This window comes from Gadus macrocephalus, chromosome 23 (assembly GCF_031168955.1).
Source record: "Gadus macrocephalus chromosome 23, ASM3116895v1".
NCBI classification, from domain to species: domain Eukaryota; kingdom Metazoa; phylum Chordata; class Actinopteri; order Gadiformes; family Gadidae; genus Gadus; species Gadus macrocephalus.
The window spans coordinates 3,429,219-3,452,269 of record NC_082404.1 but is presented as its reverse complement, the minus strand read 5'-3'; the positions used below and the strand labels follow the sequence as shown (position 1 = coordinate 3,452,269).

General features: G+C 46.4%; 1 protein-coding gene across 7 annotated transcripts in view; it reads left to right on the top strand.

Annotated features, from left to right (window-relative positions):
• Nucleotides 1-23,051, top strand: part of col11a1a (collagen, type XI, alpha 1a) — a 74,078-nt gene that overhangs the window by 39,535 nt on the left and 11,492 nt on the right. For all 7 annotated transcript variants that reach the window (XM_060044547.1, XM_060044545.1, XM_060044548.1 and 4 more), the window contains 22 exons: nt 1,047-1,091; nt 1,820-1,873; nt 2,212-2,256; nt 3,121-3,174; nt 3,594-3,647; nt 6,011-6,064; nt 6,377-6,484; nt 9,910-9,999; nt 11,402-11,455; nt 12,510-12,617; nt 12,792-12,899; nt 13,453-13,506; nt 13,683-13,736; nt 13,934-14,041; nt 17,018-17,071; nt 17,163-17,216; nt 17,703-17,756; nt 18,386-18,439; nt 20,758-20,865; nt 21,205-21,258; nt 21,577-21,630; nt 22,456-22,509. In XM_060044547.1, coding sequence (XP_059900530.1) covers nt 1,047-1,091; nt 1,820-1,873; nt 2,212-2,256; nt 3,121-3,174; nt 3,594-3,647; nt 6,011-6,064; nt 6,377-6,484; nt 9,910-9,999; nt 11,402-11,455; nt 12,510-12,617; nt 12,792-12,899; nt 13,453-13,506; nt 13,683-13,736; nt 13,934-14,041; nt 17,018-17,071; nt 17,163-17,216; nt 17,703-17,756; nt 18,386-18,439; nt 20,758-20,865; nt 21,205-21,258; nt 21,577-21,630; nt 22,456-22,509 — 1,476 coding nt within the window. The remainder of the gene's footprint in view (nt 1-1,046; nt 1,092-1,819; nt 1,874-2,211; nt 2,257-3,120; nt 3,175-3,593; nt 3,648-6,010; nt 6,065-6,376; nt 6,485-9,909; nt 10,000-11,401; nt 11,456-12,509; nt 12,618-12,791; nt 12,900-13,452; nt 13,507-13,682; nt 13,737-13,933; nt 14,042-17,017; nt 17,072-17,162; nt 17,217-17,702; nt 17,757-18,385; nt 18,440-20,757; nt 20,866-21,204; nt 21,259-21,576; nt 21,631-22,455; nt 22,510-23,051) is intronic.

Sequence of the window (23,051 nt, the reverse complement as noted above, 5' to 3'; positions counted from 1 at the left end):
ACACACACACACACACACACACACACACACACACACACACACACACACACACACACACACACACACATACACACATCAACCCATACCATCGCCATGTCATACACACACACAGTTCAAAAACCCATGTTTGTGTGTTATCCCCAATTCCAGTCAGTTTTTATAGTCCATCATTTCCATCTGCAGCCCTTCTGTGGGGTCCATGGTGACTGATCAGATGTTTGCGAAGCGGATTACAAACAAGTGAAAAAATACGTGGTTGACGGCGCCTGAAATCCGACTGGAGAAACATATTGCCTCCCCCTCAATCACACGCAGAATGACTCTGTCACCAGACTGAAACACACATCTAACGTTAGATATTTCTGTGATGTCTTGGATGACGTCAAAGACATGTTCACAGTCGCACACACAAGCAGGTACGCAGGCAAGGACGCTTATGCGCAAGCACACACACACAAACACCCACAGTCCGGTGAGGCTGTGCACCATTTGCTTGCTAAGCCTTATACAAAATTGAATTCCGCCATAGCCCCGTCTAGCCCCTCCTTATGAAATAAATTATTCATGCCAGCAGAATGACCCTCATGGCAGGAATGCTGTGGCTTTGTATCAGGACCATAGTTGAAAACCAGAGGCCAAAGTTCAGGAAGAAAGGATTATGAAAAGGTTTAGGTTCTTTCATCAGAAAGCCACAGATGTCCCTCATGTACACTGAGGAGGATGCAACCCAGAGACTCTTAGGAAGTGAAAGAAGAAGAACAAGGCTGTAGCAGAGAACCGGGCAAGATGCTCCCTCCCTGAAGCATTTTATTCAATTGAACTCAAATTCAAAGGTTCTCCACAGGTTCTCCACAGTGACTTCACTTCGAGGGAATCATAAAAAACACTGATTAAGACGACATGCTAGTGATTGCCACAACACAGAACATATACAGTTTGAACTTGTTCGTGACTCTTCTACCACAGATGAATTAGGATAAGAAAGAGAGTGTTCACCCTGTTCCATATATAAGATATATTAAACTATATTTCTGTTTCCATCACAGGGTGTCGCAGGTAAACCGGGTCCAAGGGGACAGAGAGGTCCGACGGTACGTATCGCCGCTACAACCATCTGCCAATCTCATGCTAATGCTAATTCTAATAGCATGCTAATGCTATCTCAGTGATTACAGTGAAAATGACGAATGGAAATACATTTAGTATTTAATTAGTACATCCATCAAGGTCTTGAATGCATATCTGACTTTGTTCTGAAGGATTTGTTTATTGAAAAACCTTCTCTTTACGGATAGCTAATGATATACACTTTTGGTGATGTAACTTATTATTATTAGTATTATGGTACTATAAGTCTATAAGACCAAAGCACAACTTGCTCTCTGCTTGCTTCAGACTTGTTTCTTTAGGACATAGAATTTGAAAAAGGACATCTGACCCGACAATGGCGTGTACCTTGGACTCTGACTGCACTACTCTTATAGAAGTGCATGCACTCTGTCAGTCGTTCTGATGTCATCTCTCTATCTCATGCGCTCTGTCAGTCGTTCTGATGTCCTCTCTACCTCATGCACTCTGTCAGTCGTTCTGATGTCCTCTCTACCTCATGCACTCTGTCAGTCGTTCTGATGTCCTCTCTACCTCATGCACTCTGTCGGTCGTTCTTATGTCATCTCTATCTCATGCACTCTGTCGGTCGTTCTGATGTCATCTCTATCTCATGCGCTCTGTCGGTCGTTCTGATGTCATCTCTATCTCATGTGCTCTGTCGGTCCATCTGATGTCCTCTCTCTCCGTCTCTCTCCATCCCCCACCATAGGGTCCGCGTGGTGGACGAGGGGCCCGAGGTCCCACAGGCAAGCCAGGCCCCAAGGTACTTCATACGTCACACTACCTTGATTTTCAGATTTTCATTTATCATTCGTAAAATATAAGGGACAAAATAAGCAAAGAAAAATGTAAACAGAATAATACCGTAAGGAATGAACATGGACATATAATCTCTAGATAATTGGCATATACACAGAAATGTACATTAAAAAAACATTCATTCACACACACACACACACACACACACACACTCATTGCACATATCATTTAACCTTGAAGGTTTTGCCGAACACATCGGTAGTCCCAGGCAGTAAAAGAAAGGCCTGATGAACTGAGTGCTGTGGTGTGTGTGAAACTGACCGCTCGGTCTCTCTCCTGCAGGGGACAGCGGGCAACGACGGCCCCCCAGGCCCACCCGGCGAGAGGGTGAGTAGAGCCCCCATTAGCCCTGCCTTAATGTAACTCAGGGGACACGCGGGCCCCCCAGGGACCCTGTGATTAGCAGACGACTCTGTGATCAGCGATGGTGTTGGTAGTGGTATTGGTGTTGATAGGGATGGGGTTGTGAGTGGTGACTCGTCCTCCGCCCTCCAGAGGCAGTAGAGACCTCTGCATAATGAAAGCCCCCCTCCTCTCCTTAATGTCTGAAGGCAGATGTTGTCGTTTGGACCCTTTGCTCTTTGGGACGGACGATGGTGATAAAGCCGTGGCGTGTGTCGGTGAATGTTTAGCAGCTGGCCAATGTTTCCCTGAGCAGCCATACACTGGTGTGTGTGTGTGTGTGTGTGTGTGTGTGTGTGTGCGCGGGCGGTACACAGCGCACAGATTAGCAACACTCGGCCGTTCCTCTATCCTATTGTTCTTCTTCTACCTTCTCAATTTGAGTCTCCTCTCTTGAAACGTATATTCAGAAATCATTGATATAGTTATTTCACCCATCTGGTACCCCTTGAACGTGTATTGTGAATGTCTAAATCCATATCCCAAAAATATGCGTCTCCCATCCCTTTCACTTTGTCCTTAGCCTCTTGGGATCTAGTTTCCTAAGTTGCTTCGTGTTAGGTTAAACAGCGCGCTCCCCTGTCTTGTTCAGTCACAAGCAACCAGACAACTCTGTTGTTGTTGTTATGGCAACCCCCCGCCGGTCTGGGGCCGGGTTGCTCTGGTTTATTGCGTGAGAACGTGTGATCTTTGTGAGAGCACTTGTTAGAAGTGTTCTTAAGATGATGTGATGGCTCTGTTCTCCTTGTTCCAGTTGTATTCACTTTCCTCACCTGTTCACTGTCTCAGGGGCCTCAAGGACCCCAGGGGCCCGTCGGCTTCCCCGGACCAAAGGGCCCACCTGTGAGTAAAACAATTGTCTGCACTTAAACAAAATAAATGATGAACCAGGATCACTGAAGTGAAACGATCTTTAGTGTGGCTGTTACTCAGAGACTTCCCTCCTGTTACAGTCGAGCCAGTAAAACCTTGTGTTCAAATTGTAATCTATTTGTCATCATGTTCATTTATTCACATTTGAAAAGAGTGACCGAACATTTAAACTTAGGGTTAGGGTTAGGGTTATATATAGGGTGATTATATTATTCTTAAATTCACTTTAAATGTGAACAATAATACGTTTAAACTGTTTTTTTCTGAGACTTTAAAGCATAAATTATTATCACCAGTACAATTTAATGTATTTATCTTTTGGCAGGAATCTTTGATTTGATTGACATTGAGTTCATCACTCTCTGACTGTGTCCGTTTGTGTTTGGCAGGGACCTGCAGGGAAGGACGGCCTGCCCGGACACCCTGGCCAGCGTGGAGAGACAGTGAGTCACTGCTCAGTCCTTCACAGATCTGGCCCTGGTGATCTGGTGCAACACAGCCCTGGTGCACCTACAGGGATTTGGTTTGCCAACAGTGACTTTGTAGTGATCTGGTGAACCATTAGATATCTGGTCCAACAGTGATCTGGTGAACCATTAGATATCTGGTTCAATAGTGGTCTGGTGAACCATTAGATATCTGGTCCACCAGTGATCTGGTGAACCATTAGATATCTGGTCCAACAGGGAGCTGGTGAACCATTAGATATCTGGTCCAACAGGGATCTGGTGAACCAACAGTGATTTTGTGCACCAACATTGATCTGGTGCATTAAAATTGATCCGGTGAACCATAAGATATATTTTCAATGATTTGATGCACCATCTGTGATTTGCTGTCTCCCCAGACCTCATCTTCCCCTCAATATCTCCTAATCTCTTAAACTCAAAGCTTATCACCGCTCTCTAGAGACCCGTCTGTTGTTAAGTAGAGCGGACCTCGGGTTCGATGGATCCCCACCATCCCACCATCACCCTGCAGTCTTGCTCTCATCCCTGTCCTGTTTTCTAATATTGTGGATCAAAAGTATTTTTGGTAAATTTACAAATAGTTGGTCATATGGACGGTCTAATGGTTTGTGGCACTCGTGACAAACCAAGCTGTTAAAGTGCGAGCCAGCAAACAAACAACTGTTGCTGAAGTGATTGAACCTCTTTCGAAAGTGAGGGAACCTGCTTGAACAATGGCGCTGCAGAATGTGTGTTGTGGACGCCAGGAGTATGAGGGCCGTGCAGGAGAGCCTGGAGCAGGGATCAGCTGCCCAGCCACAGCCCTTATCTCAGCCCTTATCTCAGCCCTTATCTCAGCCCTTATCTCAGCCCTTATCTCAACCGTTATCTCAGCTCTTATCTCAGCCCTTATCTCAGCCCTTATCTCAGCCCTTATCTCAGCCCTTATCTCAACCCTTATCTCAGCTCTTATCTCAGCCCTTATCTCAGCCCTTATCTCAGCTCTTATCTCAGCCCTTATCTCAGCCCTTATCTCAGCCCTTATCTCAACCCTTATCTCAGCCCTTATCTCAGCCCTTACCTCAGCCCTTATCTCAGCTCTTATCTCAGCCCTTATCTCAGCCCTTATCTCAGCCCTTACCTCAGCCCTTATCTCAGCCCTTATCTTCGGGTGTGTCCGTGCTTTGTATGCAGCGGCCGTCCCCGGACCACTGCATAATGCTCACACAACCTGGAACACATTCACCTCCCCACCCCCCTTCCTTTCTCACAAACTCTATCGCAGTGATCTGCAAACCCCCCCCCCCCCCCCCCCAACACAAACACACACAGATGCACACACTCCCCACCCAAGGTTCAATCAACCACTACGCAGGGATTTCATTGAGAGCGTTTATGAAGAGTTTTCATTAACACCTTCTCCGGGGGAGGATTTATGTGGGGCCCCTGGAGCATCCGACACAAGAATTGATCCCGGTAATCAAACTCACCAGCGCCCCTTCCCCCTCCAGCGCACCGTTCCCCGCCCCACACGTCTCCGCTCGTCTGTCAGGTTTTGTGAGGGGACAGGTTTTGTCGCTGTTACCATGGCGTCCGATAGACTAGCAATGGATGAATAACGCATCCGCGTCAATCAGGAAGCGCGCTGATCGACGGAGCCAGAGTGGTTGTGATGAAGGCTGATGAAGGCTGAGAATAGATCTGTGTTTTAATGGGACCATGGTCGACCTCCTGCTCCGTTAGATCCAGTAGTGACCACCCACTAGCTCTGTGTTCTACTCACTGGAACATTGGCTGTGCGCTCATTATGATATGAATAACCATGCATAAATGCATCAGCAGGGTTCATCCGTGACTTGTGGAGGGCGAGTCCGGGAGCACCGTTCGTCTATTAATGCAGCACTGAAATAGTCGAGATTAAAGAATGGCCAAAATCACACACAATGCCTGTCCGTAATCCATTCAAATTCCATCCTTCTACCGCGTATTATAAAATAGACTACAGCTAAGAAAAGTATACCAATATTGGTGATCTGCAAATAACCTGCCAATACTATGCATAACACACAATATAGAACATGTGGACCTGTCCAACAAGGGAAGCGCAATAGACATCCTCATAATTCTACATTTTACATTTGAAAGACGTCGTCCTGTACTCAAGTAGTGGCACTGATTTACGGCTGGTTGTGCATCCTGAATCACCACTCAGCAGACGTCGAACCGCAATGTTTCTCTCCCTGGACAAACACATTTGACGAGGACATAAGTGGTGTTACATCAATGGCAGGGTCCATGGCAGCATGTTGTGTTGAATATGGTCTGATAGTAATGGGACTTCTCCTCTCTATCTTTAGGGATTCCAAGGAAAGACAGGCCCCCCGGGGCCCGGAGGAGTGGTCGGACCCCAGGTAAGAGGATCTCAACCATAGCTCAATCATCACCTATGGTTACATCACTGCATATTTCAGTTTCCCTTTATGGTTGCTGGTTACATTTTACCTGGTAGTTTGGGATTTAAGTTTACTTTGTTTCATATGTTGTCATCGTCATAAACATAAATGATGATGGGTTGAATTATAATAAGTGTAGCGCATTCATAACATAATGGTTTGAGGATGAGGGAAGTCCACGATGCAAACAACGCAGCCGTCTCTCTGCGGAGCTGGATGTCACTCTCTGACTTTGGGAGACTGGAAGCTAAAGTTGTGTTGGTGCCCTAGGGACCCACCGGAGAGACTGGCCCAGTGGGCGAGAGGGGCCATCCCGGACCCCCGGGCCCACCCGGAGAGCAGGGTCTACCTGGTGCTGCTGGCAAGGAGGGGGCAAAGGTCAGTGCTGGTGAATGACATGAACAGTCCAGGTCTCAAGCTGGGAGAGGTTTACTAATCCGACGGGATGGATTCAAGGTTCAGTAAGTTAGAGAGAAAAATTATGGTTTTCAGTTTCAATAAAGTAGTTTGACAAGTGCAAAGGTCCACCAACAATAGTACTGACTAAACCATTTTAGGCAGTATTTTAACAACGTTTATAATGGAAGCCAATATGAATCCAAAGCTGCAAGGCTTCATGGATTATCGGTTTTGAATGAATAGTTTGTTTGCGGAATAGCATTTTTTGAAAAGCATAGTCTGGCACAAAGATAATGATGCTAAAATTGGAAGAATAAAAAGGAAAAAAAAAAGGAAAAACACCATGCTTGCGTGAGAAATGAGGGTACTTGAGTTTGCAGGCAGTGGCTGTCTCGAGCTGCCCTCCTAGTCGGCAATCACGTGCACATTAAGGGAAAACACAATCCATCTCGGAGACGGATGGCATTTCTCCCCTTCTATTTTGTGTTTCTTTTTTTTCCCCTTCTGAAACCGTCCCACATTACAAGGTGCAGCTAGCCTCCCCAGGCTCCCTCCCCCTCCCCCCCCCGCCTCCCCCTTTCATTTTCTCCCCATCTCCTCCCAGGCAGACACTTTAATCAAGTCCGACGGCTAACTGCAAGCCCTCTGCCACTCATGGTACCACCCTCAACCATGGACAGCTCCACACACACTCACACACACACACTCAAAAGCAGTGTCTCCTCCATCAGTATGCCAAAGGCACATCCTGGAGGTGTTTGCTGCTTGGGCGGCGGAGGCCAAATCCTCTTATGCCTCTTGAGTCTGCCTCCCCTGTTTGCAGGTAGAGTCAGGCCTGTCAAGGCAAAAGTAGCACACAAAATAATACTGCAAGGAAGGAAAAAATGAAAGAAGGACTAACAGCTTTGGTTTGTGGGTCTTAAAAGGAAAAGGCAAGAGGGGGAAGTTGCTCCTTATGCCGTTGTTGCTTGGTTGAGGTTGTGTTCGCATCCAACCTAAACACCCAGATAGGGCCAGGTATTAGCAGACGCAATGGATAAATCTCCTGCGCAGTTTGTGCTTTGACTCTAATAGTGGGTGAAACTGTCATCCGATCCTTAAATGGATGTCTGGAAAAGGAGACTCCAATTGATAAGACACTAAACAAATGACACATCTGGGGATGATCTCAATGTATTGATGTTTGTCGGGTTGATTGATGTAGTTAAACTATGGTTATAGGTATTGACTGTGACACTTGGCCTGTTTCATTATTGCTGTATTCCTCCATATTCATGTCCCTGGTAATTAGTGCAGGGTTTCCTACACTCTCAGCGCTCTGTCGTCAATGTGTAGCCGTTGATTGAAAAGCGATGGCAGCCAACGTTTGGTCGCAGTGATAATGGATTCAAGTCAAGAGGCTGAAATTCACCACAGCTAAATGATTGAGTCTAATGGTCAATATTAAGATTAATGTCTGTCACAAAAAGACAGAGAAGAGAGATTAGGGGGTGTAGAGGGGTGTTCAGAAGTCCATCATTCATCATTTATTTATCACAGCTATCATTCATAGCTGATGAACGGTCAATGCTTTGTGTATTACTTTACTCCTAGTTTAGGAGTATAGTGATTTACAAAGAGAGAGAGTGAACCAGGGTCACTTATTATTAACCAGTAGTTGAGTAGTATAGTTGTATATAAAGAGAGAGTAAACCAGAGTGAGATATTATAAACTTGTTGGGTACTTTAGTAATATACAAAGAGAGAGTGCACCAAAGTCAGATATTATTAAATGATGGAGTTCTATACAAAGCCGTTCTATTTATTTCAAAGAACGGCTTTAAAAAATCTACAAAAAGCGACGTCACTTGCGATATGGTTACCCGTTATACGATCAGGGATTGTTTTAGGTGGAAGAAGTCTCAAATATCTGTTTTAGATTAATATCCAAAGTCTGATGGCAGACTCATGTTTGGGTGAACGGGATGGCTAATTCTCTTTTGATTCATATTTATTTACACCAATCATGTTGCTGGAGGCGGGGATCTCTAACTGTGTGATGGCTATTAACAGCTGACACAAACCAGGTCAGAAGTGGTGTACCGTCAACAAGTTCCCACTGAAGAAATACAGATGCTTTTTTACTGCATTTTCTTCAGGACAATATGTCTGTCATGAAACAGAGAACAAGGCCGTTACTGGTACCCAGTCCCGGCTCTCTTCTGCCTCCCCCCAAAGGTTCTGCTATAACATAGAATTAGCCTGACATCGCCACACCCATCAAAATGACTATTATCTGGAACTGCTCAGTTAGTTTTCAATTTCAAAGGAGCTTTAGCAAAGGGCCCAGACCAAAACACCTCTTGACACGATTGGATAGAGATACAACCATCAGATCAACAAAACAACAGGAGCAGACATTTTTATTATTTGTGAAAAAGCCTCCTTTGTACAGTCATGGTCACAATACACCAGCCCCATAATAGAGACACAGCTGTATTTGGCCCGCCCTGGGCCATGTCTGATGGAAATCTGTCTGAACGGGAGGGGGGCCAGCATTAATTCCAGAGCAAATACAAATATGAGCTGGCTGAAAGGTCTGGTTCCCAGGCGATGTTAGGACCGCTTGGTCAGAGGACGAGTTGAAAGCAACCCCGCCAGGTCTGAGAGCAGCTCAGAAGATGTGTTGTACTGATGATGAAGTGAAACAATCATATCAATTCCGGCTAGTAAACTGTGTTGCCAGTTAAAAAAAAAAAGCATTGGAAAGCAATGTGCCGGGTTAATGTGGTGCCTTGGTGCCTCGTCCCACTACGAACAACACTAGATTACGCTTTATCATGCATATGCTGAATGTGTTTACCTACACACTATTGATTAATGGCTACTCTTACGAACCACGTCTAGCCTGACACTGCCTTTGTGGACAACAATCTGACTCTATCAGCTGCAGGCAACTGATCAAATGGAATAGAATTGTTTAATAAAAACCAACCCATAATGTGTAAACCAAAAGAAAGGTTGCCCCTCATTTAAATGATGATCTATCACATTGTCGGTTGTCATTTCAATGGATTTGATACTCATTGTTTCTTAAGTTCTTGTTTATCTATCATATCTACTGATTCAATACGAACACGACAGATGGTACATTGTTTTATTTGACTGCCTTTAGGGAGCCAGACATAGAGAGCAATGCGTAGTTATTCCCATATCAAGTTTGGTGCATTCAGCAGGGTAGAAGAGAGTATGATAATTATGTTATGCTTAAAAAGTGAGGTTGATTATAATGGATTGTGAAGGATATGACGGAGAAGGCTTCTGATAGAAATGTCCTCATGTTGCTTCTATAATACTTGTTGTTTGACTTGGCTGTTTCTTTGTTTCCACTGATGTATTTCTCTTTCCCCCCCCCCCCCCCACAGGGAGATCCGGGCCCTCAGGGGACCTCTGGTAAAGACGGCCCTCCCGGCCTCCGGGGCTTCCCCGGTGAGCGAGGTCTACCTGGTGCCACGGTGAGTTCTGCGCCCGCCTCCCCCCCCCCCCCCCCCTGCTGCGCGCCCGGGCGTAGGCTGAGCAATAGAGACAGAGCACCGCCTGGCCCCCCCACGGGCCGGCCGCGGCGACGTGTTGAGCTATTCACTTCATTAAAGAACACAACCGGCTCCCACCGGCCCCCACCGGCCCCCACCGGCCCCCACCCACCCCTACTCTGCAAATCAATCGGGCAGGCAGGAAATCTAAAGTGACGTCTGGCAAATGAAACAGCCGCGCCTCGACCACGCTCCACCGCCGCCGGAACGGCTGTTTTTCACCCACTGCAATGCATCGTGGTCCTTCATTAGTATATGAGGAGGGGGAGGGGTTGATCAACTGTGGGTTGCTGGAAACGTAACAATAACAACTTGCTGGCTGTTTGGCTCAAGATATTTTTTTTTTACCCATTTTTTTAAATCTTTATGCCTTGTTTACTCAGTGCGTTACCAAGAACTTGATGTTAATAATTAGTGTGCAACTGGGAATGGGTCGGGTTTCACCTGGAAGGTCAGCCAGGCTCTGCCCAGGCCCAAAGCACAACACACTGATTGTTTTCCTGGGCTGTTATTTAGTGTAGTGCACAGCCGGGGCCAAGGGAGACTCATTACCCACACTGCCATGAGTACAGGCAGCACAGCCTTCTGGGGAGTCACACACGCACACACGCACACACACACACACACACACACACACAAACATAAACGAGCACTGCAGGAACCAAAATGAATGTGCACACATAAACAAACCCACCGCAAACACTAACACAAACCCACACAAACAAAACAGTAGCATCATCAGTTCATTCTGAAATATACACTCACAACATATAACAACCTGACTTGTATGCTAATGCTAAACACAGGTAAACTGTGCGCAAAGCACATGCCAATGTGTATGCAGACATGCATGAAAAACGGTATAATCTCTTTAACACAAACACACACACACACACACACACATACACACACAGACTCAGTCGATTGTTACTCATGGAGAAGGGATATTGAAGGGCGAAATATGAGCCAATCAATGAACATTACAAACTCTGAAGCATGTCTCCGCATAGCCCTCCATTTCTTGAAGCGCCTCCTGTTGATTTCGCTGGCGGTCCAGAAGTTTACTTTTAAGGTGGTGTTATTGTGCTACGTTATGCTTGACCTGCAGTACCTCTTTGTCATTGGAGGCATCATTTATCTGAGCCCTTACGACGGCTGGTATTGACGACTTGAAAAAAACAGGCTCTAGTGAATATATGTGATTGTTTGTGTCTGTAACCTCCATTTGGATAGCAAGTTGCTTTTGTGTTGTTGTTGTTGTTGTTGTTGTTGTTGTTGTTGTTGTTGTTGTTGTAATGCCCTAATGTCTTGTGTTTGTTTTCAGGGTCCTGCTGGTCTGAAGGGAGGAGAGGGGCCACAGGGACCCTCCGGCCCCGTCGTAAGTCTGATCTGTACTAAGAGCCTATCCAATGTCCTCATTGTGGCATGACATCACGCTGTAAGAGCCTGTGGTTCACCATCCGCATTCAGCAGCGCTCACTGAAACAGGGGACACGATGAGGTGACACATCACACAAAGAGCACGCAGACGACTGCATCACTGGTGTCTAGCATCAGGATAGGAGTCGAGCGTGTCTCACACACACACACACACACACACACACACACACACACACACACACACACACACACACACGCACACACACACACGCACACACACACACACACACACACACACACACACACACACACACACACACACACACACACACACACACACACACACATACCCACCAACTCACTCACTCAGTCACACATCTATCTCCTGGGAAGGTGCGAGTGGAAGGTAATATGATCTGATCTGTCTGTCTCGCTGACTTCCTAATACAACGATATTTTGATAGACAGAAGTGTTCACACAGTCTTTGGCAAGGTTTGGTTTGGGGGTGGCTCGTTCTTCACTTGTTGCTCGTGTAATGATGACGGTATGTTATTTGTGGGATGGGGGTCATGGTGGGCGGGGGGGGGAGAGACTAGGAACAGGCTGTTGTCCTCTGCCTCATCGGTTGGAATTGGTTGGGTGGGATCTAATCAAAGCCGTAAGGCTCTGGGTGCCGAGAGTTAACAAGTGTGGTTTTAACAAACCCAGCGACTCTAAACCCACTTAATGGAAACACTGTACCACAGCTGTGGACGCCACGGCTTAATCTGCATAGTTTAAAGACGAAATAAACAAGGCACCCGGGTGTTCCCGGTCCAGCCCTTACCCGACGGACCCCGGACACACGTCTGTGATGCTGCGGGGCTCATTAGTGAGAGCCGGAGGGTTGTTTTACCGAACACCCTAACGGCATTAAATGGTTCTAAACCCTCTTGCAGATTGGTGGATTAAAGGTTGACACAGCTTCTGAATCAGTCAATGTGTTTTTTGCCTCTTGTTGACCCTGGATCTTTCTTTTAAACACGCGCACATACACTGACCCAACCCCCAGGGCTCGCCTGGTGAGAGGGGTTCAGCTGGACCAGCCGGTCCCATCGGTCTGTCTGGTAGGAACGGCCCCCAGGGCCCCCCTGGACCGGCGGGAGAGAAGGGCGCACCGGTACGTTCCTTTGGCTATTACATTGGTTTATATTGGTTTATGTCTTGCATTTGCAATCTTGTACTGAGCTGACCAAAGATCATGTTAGGCGTTTTGTTTTCTCACCAAATGTGTGTGTGTGTGTGTGTGTGTGTGTGTGTGTGTGTGTGTGTGTGTGTGTGTCCACCACTCTAGGGTGAGAAAGGTCCTCAAGGGCCCGCTGGTAGAGATGGTGTCCAGGGGCCTGTGGGTCTTCCTGGTCCAGCCGGACCCCAGGGACCCCCTGGAGAGGACGGAGACAAGGTCCGTCTGGCTAACCTTCTGTCTTTCCTTTACTTTTCTCTTGTCTGGCCTATTTCCTCTTTGATCGAGAATTTACAAAATTACCAAAAATACGTCTTTCAAACTTCAACAGATTGCAATCAATCTTCATACGTCGTACCATCTGTGTCCCAAATGTGTCCCGCTGATGCTAATCCATCTTCCTAAGCAGTAGTGCGGCCAAAATGAGACTAAGACTTAATTAGACTAAGTGAGAAATGAAAGTACTGTTGCTCGTCTCATCTAGCCCAAACATAATGCCCAGTAGCGTTAAGTCTGTTCAGCGGCCAAACAGTGGAGATCACATCTCCCTTCTGCAGTGCTCATCAACGCACATAATGGAGACATTGATGGGCAATGGTGTTGCTTGGGTTGGCTTGGTGTTTCTTTTAAGATGTAACATTAAATGTCGACTTTTGAGCTGGAGGCCAGTGTTTAACATGATGGTTGTGTGTGTGTGTGTGTGCGTGCGTGCGTGTGTGTGTGTGTCTGTGTGTCTGTGTGTCTGTGTGTCTGTGTGTATTGTCTTTCCCAGGGAGAGGTTGGAGAGCCTGGACAGAAAGGAAGCAAAGCTGACAAGGGAGAACAGGTGGGTTGTCGGTTATCACTCAGGGACCACCAACTGAAATCATGTCATAAAGTATTAAAATTAATTATTCTGCAGTGATACATCAACCATTATCTTTGTTGTGTCTTTGTTCAAACATGATTTGAATTTGATCCTTTCTTTATGTAACAACAGCTTTGTTTCTCCTCAATGTGTAGGGACCACCGGGCCCCGCTGGTATCCAGGGGCCCATCGGCGCCCCGGGTCCAGCTGTGAGTACCGCTGGACTGACTTCCCCAGAGCTAGCTCACGCTAACAGATGTGCTACACCGATGGCTATCGCCTCACACAGTACACCCTGGTCCCCATGCACGCAGACACATACACACCGACTGAAGCGTGTTTAGCCTGGATGCACACGTAGGCAATCCCGTCAAACTCTGACCCAGCCGGCGCTCTGTGTGAACAGGGAGCGGACGGAGAGCCGGGCCCCAGAGGACAGCAGGGCATGTTTGGACAGAAGGGAGATGAGGGTGCGAGGGGATTCCCCGGACCCCCTGGACCCATCGGCCTACAGGTGGGTACTCATTCAGTCCCTGCGGTCCAGTTTTAATTGGAGCTGAAACTAAATAGGAAGTGAAGGTCAAAGTTCACATGTGTGTCCACTCTTCACCAGGTTACGATGCCCCAAGCGTGTGCGAAGTCGACGTTAAACCAATGTTTTAATTGGTTTAGTAGTACATTATCATACTCAATAGTTTGATGGTCAAAGGTCGCTGAAGTGGTCGATCTCATCCTGACTGTGCTCACCTTTCCATAAGAAAACCCTATGCACTGTCTCTCTACCTTCACCTCGGTTTCTAAATGAGCTTCAAGAGCCAGCTTTGGCTGCTCTGGTGACGTTTACGTCTAAAGTGTAAGTGAAACCAAGGGACCAGAACTCATCCTGCTATTGTTATTAATATACAAGTAGTAGTACGTGTTTATGTTCCTCTTTAATGTAAATGTTTACAACAGTCAGGTACCTTTATTCTAGCACATATCTTAACACACAAATCGAAATATCCATATTTGACCAGCGATGATGTGTCAAATTCAAATTCACACAAATTCCACGCATGCTCCTGCAGAATACACAGGCCCACCTACGCATTAACCCTGCTCACTGTATCGAGCTATATAAATGAATCTGTTATCACAACTCGACCCCGGCCTCCCAGTCTTTTCAGCTTCCTCCAGCTCCATTCAATTACATGGGCCAATGAACACATGTTCATTGGCCTGTGTTGCTCTCTGATGAAAAATATATAAAAGTATATCCGAGAGTGGACTTGATTAATTTAATTGGCCGTGTGTGTGTGTGTGTGTGTGTGTGTGTGTGTGTGTGTGTGTGTGTGTGTGTGTGTGTGTGTGTGTGTGTGTGCGTGCGTGCGTGCGTGCGTGCGTGTGTGTGTGCGAGTATGTCTGTGCTCGGACTCAAGCACTACATTTACACAGATTTGACCATTTCCCCTCTTCTGAACCCGGTCAAATGAAATGAAAAACACCACAAAAGAACAGGCCGCATTGCCACCCTTAGCCTGATAGTCAACATTAGATTTATTTTAATACCAGCTCTCCAAAGCCACACATGCCTATCAAAGCAATTAGAAGGGTTGGCCCTGGTGCTGGGTGTGTGTGTGTGTGTGTGTGTGTGTGTGTGTGTGTGTGTGTGTGTGTGTGTGTGTGTGTGTGTGTGTGTGTGTGTGTGTGTGTGTGTGTGTGTGTGTGTGTGTGTGTGTGTGTGTGTGTGGTTGGGTGTGTGTATGTGTGTGTGTCTGTTTGTGTGTGTGTGTGTGGGGGGGGGGGGGGGGGGGGGGTTTTGATGAAATTACACAAAGCACTGGCTCATTGTCTCAGAGTGCCATCCCCTCTCTGCATTATGCACACCCAGTTCGATCGCCCATTTAATTGGTAGTAATTCCCTTTCCATTGGAAGTGAATTACATTGATTCCATTAATAGCTCCCGGGAAGCGGGCCCAGAGAAGTGGTGCTCGTCATGGAGCCCAGCTCAGGCCAACCAGTGTAATTACTGTCCCCTCTTAACGAGCCTATGCTGGGAGGACATTACCACTGATGGAAGGCACTCAACTCACGGGGGACAGGAAATACAAGTAGTTGGCAAGAAATGCGCTACGATTTCTTTCAGATGGCACACATGTGCTCAGAGCAGGGGGGAACCTCCTCTGAAAGAAGCCATCGTCCTGTCCGGCTCTTCTCTGTGCCATGTACATTTACATTTACATAACGGGCATTTAGCAGACGCTTTTATCAAGTACATTTGTCAGAAGAAGGTGAAACAATATTAGTTAATCCATTACCAGTGTGCAACAAAGATAACGAGGATAAGATGCTACACAACTAAGTACTATAACTAAGTACGACATACAATAAGTTAGTACAATATGTGCCAGGACGTACAACATACAATAAGTTTGCATGTGCAGGCATTAAAGATAAGATCTATACAGCATTGAACCGTTGGGAGTGGTTTAGACCGTAGCAGCTAATAGATTCATAAATGTGAATTTAAATTCAACTGTAGGTGGATTCAGGGCTGGAATTAGACTTGACAGGCACACGTACACGCTCTGTTGAGAGACAGTACATCTCGCTGCACTAAAGAGTGATTATAACATATTCCTGCACACATTCTCTTTAACAATTTAACTATTTCAACTCAAGGCAGACATGTTCAAAATCATGACAACAGTTTTAACAAGCTCATTCAACGTTCACGTTTTATCGTGCACGTTTTCATCCTCATATCACAAATTGATTGCAAGCAGACCTGCTGAAGAGCAACATGTGAGACATGAAGCAGAGCTGTAGTGTCTCACTGTGTGCGAGAGCTCACGATGCACCAATTAGTATACCTGGTTTCTGCTTCTTTGGATGAACACATCCTTTGACTTGCTTTTTTAGGTGGCCACTTGCAATGTTGTTCCTGATGACAGCTTTCTGGGAATCTGTGTTTTCAAGGACTTGTGATTCATATTTTTTAACTCTTTAAAAAAATATATTATTGAAGAGGTTTGTCGGAGTGCGTGTTTGTGTATGTGTGTGTGCTCATTGGTTTTGTTTGAGCATGTGTGAGATGACTCCTATGAGTAGACACTGACAACATCAAAATATCTCCTAACTTGATTAGTTTTGCCACCTGCAGCATCACTGTTTTTGGCAAACACATCTTGTAGACATTATATTTTACAGCATAGGATTAGGGCTGTGCCAGAACATGGAATCATCATGGGTTTTCTTTGTCTTTTTCTTTCTCATTTAGGATTGTAAAATATATATTTTATAAATGTCTCAATGTATTTCCAGGTCTCATTAATACAGCCGGCCAAGTTGATTTAAATGTGACCAGGTCCAGGCCTCATTGCACAGCCAGATGTTGCCAGTACATTCAGGAAGACTGGCATAACAAAATTGAATTCATGCCTACATGGTCGCCTGAAGAACACCACAACACATTTAAAACCAATGTTTGCTTCTTCTTCTCATCCCCAGGGTCTGCCCGGACCTCCAGGGGAGAAGGGAGAGAACGGTGACGTGGGCCCTATGGTGAGAGGTCTTCATCATGTCATTCCTCTGGTTCGCTGCCCTACCGTACCCCTGTTTGAGCCTCCTCTCATCTCCCTCTCCTCCTCCTCAGGGTCCGCCTGGCCCCCCCGGTCCACGAGGTCCCCAAGGTCCCAGTGGAGCTGACGTACGTACCCCCGGACCACACGCATCACAACACGCCAGCGCCTGCTGGTCACAGGGTTAACCAGCCCCGCCACACAGGCCGCCACTGTGGGCCACCTCGTCATAATAATGATGAGATACCAAGAAAAGTCCAACATTAAAGATAAAATACACATATGTTGTACGTGCATCCAAATGGAGAGTACGAATTTATTATTCTGCCGGGCGAGATCGGTTTCAATGCCTTGTTCATAAGCAATTGTTACATACAGTACATCATCTCACTGGTGACATGTGATCACACCACCTCTGTAGGAAGACCGGTACCGATTGGTGCACTTTGGTACACATTGCAGTTTGCTGTCTGTGATTTGCTTAAATTGTTGTGAGGCGGCCCCCGACCTGCTCCTGCTCGGTATTTGATTCCCATTTGGCTATAATATGGTCCAGTGTTTGTGGTGTGAATGTGTGAAACCTCTGTCTCAATACTTTGTGCTTCCTCTCACAGGGTGCACAAGGACCCCCTGGTGGTGTGGGCAGTATGGGCTCTGTCGGAGAGAAGGTGAGAACAGAAAACCTTTTCTGGGATTCAAGCTTTTCTCATTTTAGTTGTCCCCTGCTCAGGATCCAATACCAATTATTGATACAGATTGTTACTTGATTATTTTACACAGCTACCTAATGAGAACATAAGGTCTGGGGGGGATATATATATATATATATATTGCAGAGCACTATAGGTGTGAGACATTGCCAGTACCAAGAGACTGCATTTCAAAGTGACATTACCGCCTTGACAATATAACGGTTGATTTTATTATTTTTTCCACTTAATTTCACTGCCAGTTGGCAGCCGCTCCTTCATGCAAAGCAGCCTCTAGGCTGCAGAATCCCCTAGAATATGACAAGTTATTAAGGCGCACAGATCAACTATCCACCGACTTCAACAGGTCACTATCAATAGGCGGTCATTAATGCTATTGCTCATGCCTCATTTGCTCTGATTTCCCCCAGGATGAGGAGCACATGCATACCTAGACTAAAGTTTAGCATGAGGAATTTAAAGGTCAAGCCACCAAAATGCATCTAATTGATTGATTATGAAAGCAGGTGTTGTGTTACTGTATACATGCATGTGTGTGTGTACGTGTCTGGGTGTTTGTTCTGACCATCACATTTCTTTGACCACAGGGTGAGCAGGGAGAGGCCGGGAACCCAGGGCCCACCGGAGAGTCCGGAGTCGGAGTAAGTCTTCCCTTCTCATTTGGACTGTGTGTGAATCCACAAGACACAACCTGTAACACTACCTTTACCTTTACCTGTGTGTGTGTGTGCGTGTGTGTGTGTGTGTGTGTGTGTGTGTGTGTGTGTGTGTGTGTGTGTGTGTGTGTGTGTGTGTGTTTGTCTGTGTGTGTGTGTGCGTGTGCGTGTGCGTGTGCGTGTGTGTGCGTGTGCGTGTGCGTGTGTCTGTGTTCCTGCATTGACCAATGCAGTCATCGGTCATCCGCTGCCTGTCTGGTTACCGCGCCGAACACCGTGAACCAGAACCACTTAACTATAGAAGGATATGTTTACGCTAAATTGTTAGAACCCTTTATCTCAAGCAAAGGTTGTCTCAGGCAAGTGGTTCTCATGTCTGTGTGCGTGGGCCTCAGGAAATGAGTCATCACATCTGTCAGCAAGGAGGAACACAACAACCCATAATGGGGGTGTTTGTTGCCACCGATGTGACATTGTGTATTCACCCGAGCGAGGCTAATTGTGGTCTCAGCATGGGTCCCCCCTGCCGTCTCCCTCCTGTTCAGCACCCCACTGCCAAGAGCGTGGCTGTCCCCAGACGCTCGACATGTCGCTATAAACAGGCCGGTCCTGCTGAACGACCACTGCTGTCGCTGCCTCAGAGCCGTTTAGCGCTTAGCACGCTAGCTCTCCGCGTCTGGTTAGCGATCAGCACCGAGCTCTGACAGACTGCAGCCCTGATGGTGAGCATTGCGTTGGCAGAGTGGGGGAGTTGGTCGAAAGACATTTCACATTTTCATTCTTTGAAACTATTTAGATGCATTTATCCCCAAGCGACCTACATTGAATTGATTGTATTTCGGAGCAGGAAGGGCTTAGGGGCTTACGATGGGTTGTGGACATCAGGGGCCAGAGCCACTATAATATTCTGTGACAAAGTACATTATGGAATCATACGTACTTTAAAAACAAAATATTGTTGCGTTTCGCATCAGTGCAAACTATCAGTTCAAACGCACTGGCAAATGGCTGTGTCTTTTGATACAGTTGAGAATGTAGTCGCCTCGCTGAATGATTAAAACGATTTCTACATGTGAGGCCTTTGAGAGACGTATGGTCGTAGTGTGATCGGACAGTGTGCACTCCAGGCCGCACGGCCGTGGTGTTGGCCGCCCTTCACACGCCTCCACTGTCTCGATCTGCCATGTTACTGTTCCGTGGAGATGGGAACACCCCTACAGTGCTTTGCATCTCAATACTCCAACTGTTACATCATGAAAGTTTGTTTTGTTCAGCTTCAACTTGGCAGAATACCTGCCCCCCCCCCCCCCCCCTACCCCCTTCTCCCTTCCCTTCTCTCTAAACACAGAAACACACACTCACTAATGAGATGGAGAGGGGGGAGGGGGTTTGATGGATTGCTTATTAATTTCTCCAACAGATCCCTGGTCCTAAACGCATGCCAGGCCCCAGACTAAGATGTATGAGCCGTACACCGTGAGCGCGCTGTGATGATGGCTGTATTAAGCTCCATGGCGACATCATTATCAGAGATCAGAGATATGGGTCCTGTACTTCCTGGGACAGCGGACAGGGCAGACATCGTATGGCCTATTCTCCGATTGTTATCCGGACTTAAAAGTGAAGAGGACTACGGTACAAAATAAGTTACAAAACACAGCAAGGACAAAAAGTATTCTTCTTTCCATAGTCAGAGTGTTTTTCACATCAATCAATCCCCGGCCAGCACACATGGACAGCCGGCAGCCTTGTGCTCGCTCGTTTCTAGGCCGTAGAGAGCTGGGCCACATCTCATGAAAGGAGATCATCGTCTTCTTTTGACGTGAGTGAGGAGGAGGCTGAGCCCCTGTGTTAGCCAGGGAAGGTTATTATATCAAGGACGGATCAAGGAGTTCATGGACGTGGACAAACTCAACTCGGTTTTGCCACCTCTCTTTTGGTAGAACAGAATTCCCTATTTATTTATTTTTAAACCTGCATCAAAACAGCTTCCAACACTTCTGAGGAGATTGAGTCTGTGGTGATCTTGTTTGTGACAGTGGTGACTCTCTATGATTTCTTCCCTCCATCACCACTCTCTGACTCTCACACACACACACACACACACACACACACACACACACACACACACACACACAGACACACACACACACACACACACACACACACACACACACACACACACACATACACACACACACACACACACACACACACACACACACACACACACACACACACTAACCCTGCAGAATAAATGCAATAGGTCTCAAATCAAATGTCTTCCTTCACCTGTCACCCAGGGACCCAAAGGTGAGAGAGGAGATAAGGGCGAGGCCGGGCCCCCGGGGTCCGCCGGACCTGCAGGGGCCAAGGGACCGCCTGGAGACGACGGCCCCAAGGGCAACCCTGTGAGTCTGAAGAACAACATCAACACATAACCAATGAAAAGTGAAACCATGCATACACTCTGAAGCCAATGTTGTTTGTTTTCCAACAAGGTTGTTTGCTCGAATAAATTCTAAAAGCTCTTAGAGCTTTCTGCTGGTGCTTTCTCCTGTGTTTTGCCGATGGATTGTCCAACGGTATTATCCACCAGCAGTTGTAATCAGGCATACTGGCACCGCATCGTCATCACAATTATAAGCCATAGTCTTAATGACATGTGATGTATACTACGTATAATAATGAAGGGATGAAAAGTATTACTATCTTTCGATAGCCTGCTTAAACCTTTCTGCCTAAAACAGGGACCTGTTGGATTCCCGGGAGACCCAGGCCCTCCTGGAGAGGCCGGTGTTGCTGTGAGTATCACTCTTCAAAGAACAACACACACACCCACCCACCCACCCACACACTCACCCACCCACACACTCACCCACCCACACACTCACCCACCCACACGCTCACCCACCCACACACACACACACACACACACACACACACACACACCCACACACACACACACACACACACACTGACACTCTGTCTAAACACAAGAACCGAACAGTCCTTTTTATACTTTTTGGGAATTGTGTTGTCACCATCTCAGGAACTGTACTTCACACTTTTGCAGAAATAAACTAAAGTGCATCCCCCCCCCCCCCCCCCCCCCCCTTTAGGGCACGGATGGTGGACCTGGAGAGAAGGGAGAGGATGGAGAATCGGGCCAGGCTGTGAGTCCAATGCTGCATTCATTTACAATACATAAAGAAAGGGACGGAGCGGAGGAACACTATCTCCCGCTCCCAGCTGCTGCCGCGGGGCGCAGTGCCCATACACAGGAGGGCTAGGAGCCAAGAGAAAAATGTTGGAGCGAAATACCTTCGCTTCATTCACTGGAGGATGCACTGGATGTTTTGATGAACTGGATTTAAATCAGTTAAAAAATCAAATACAATTGTTATTATTAATTGTTAATAATCTAATTACATATTATTAACGGCTTTAATTGTAGGTGATCCATTTTTTTTTAGGGTGGTCATGGCCCCTCTCCCACACCTTTGAGTGTACCCTGATATTCTCTCTGCAATCAGGTTCATTAAGAATGAGTATTAAGCGTAATAATGTTCGGCTGTGGCTCACCGGGGCTGGATGAGGCAGGCTAAAGGTAGAACCATGTATATTTCATTGGGCTCGAGTGGCACTCATCCTCACTAGTGGACCCATCACACAGTTGAGCGACTCTGTAAATCCCTTTCCCTCACAAAACACTACTCTTGTATGCTTAAGGCCATGTTTGATAATGTAATATTTGCCCATGTCAGGGTCCGATGATTGCCTGAATTTAACTCACAGTTGGAAGAGAAGTATTCTGGCAGGATAAATAACATTCTCCCGTTCAGCCTGTTTTATAGATGGAAAATGTACTTTGGTGTGAGTTTTATTTCTAAATGTCAGTAGCTAAGACAGTACCCTGTCGGTAGTAAACAAAGTGCTTTGGGGGAGTTCTCGGAGCACGGTACAGGATTGTTGAACCCTGTTCTCCTGAATGTTTCCAGGGACCTCCGGGCCCATCGGGAGAGGCTGGACCACCAGGACCTCCAGGAAAGAGAGTAAGTCTAAGTGCAGCATCGGATTAGGCTTGCTTAGAGGGACCAGGTCTTGTAAATGCTGGTGCACTGTTGGGTTGTCTTCAATATCGGCAGCATCGGCCAGTCACACAAACGCAGGATCATTCAAACATTAGCAAAAATGGGAATGGTAATAGGCACTACATTTGAGTAAAACTGCAAATTGTTGTTATTCAAATACAATTGTCCCACTGTTTGTTACATTTATATGTGTAAACAATATCATATTATCATGCTATAATCTTATGATACATTTCATTTTATAGGCATTTGCATCATCTCTTTTGCCACACAATTGTTGGCAAAATTTAACAATGCACAGATAACTTGTGTAATTTTGATTGTACCAGTTTCATTAAATGTCGAGCAGTTTAAGGGGTCAAGGTTACGGATCAATTGCAAGCTTCTACAAAAGCCACCATAAGAAAAAAATAAACATTTGTGTGTGAGGTGAAGGAAGGTGATGTGTATGGTGTGTGTGTATATGTGTTTGTTTGTCGGTGTGTGTGTGTGTGTAGCATGCT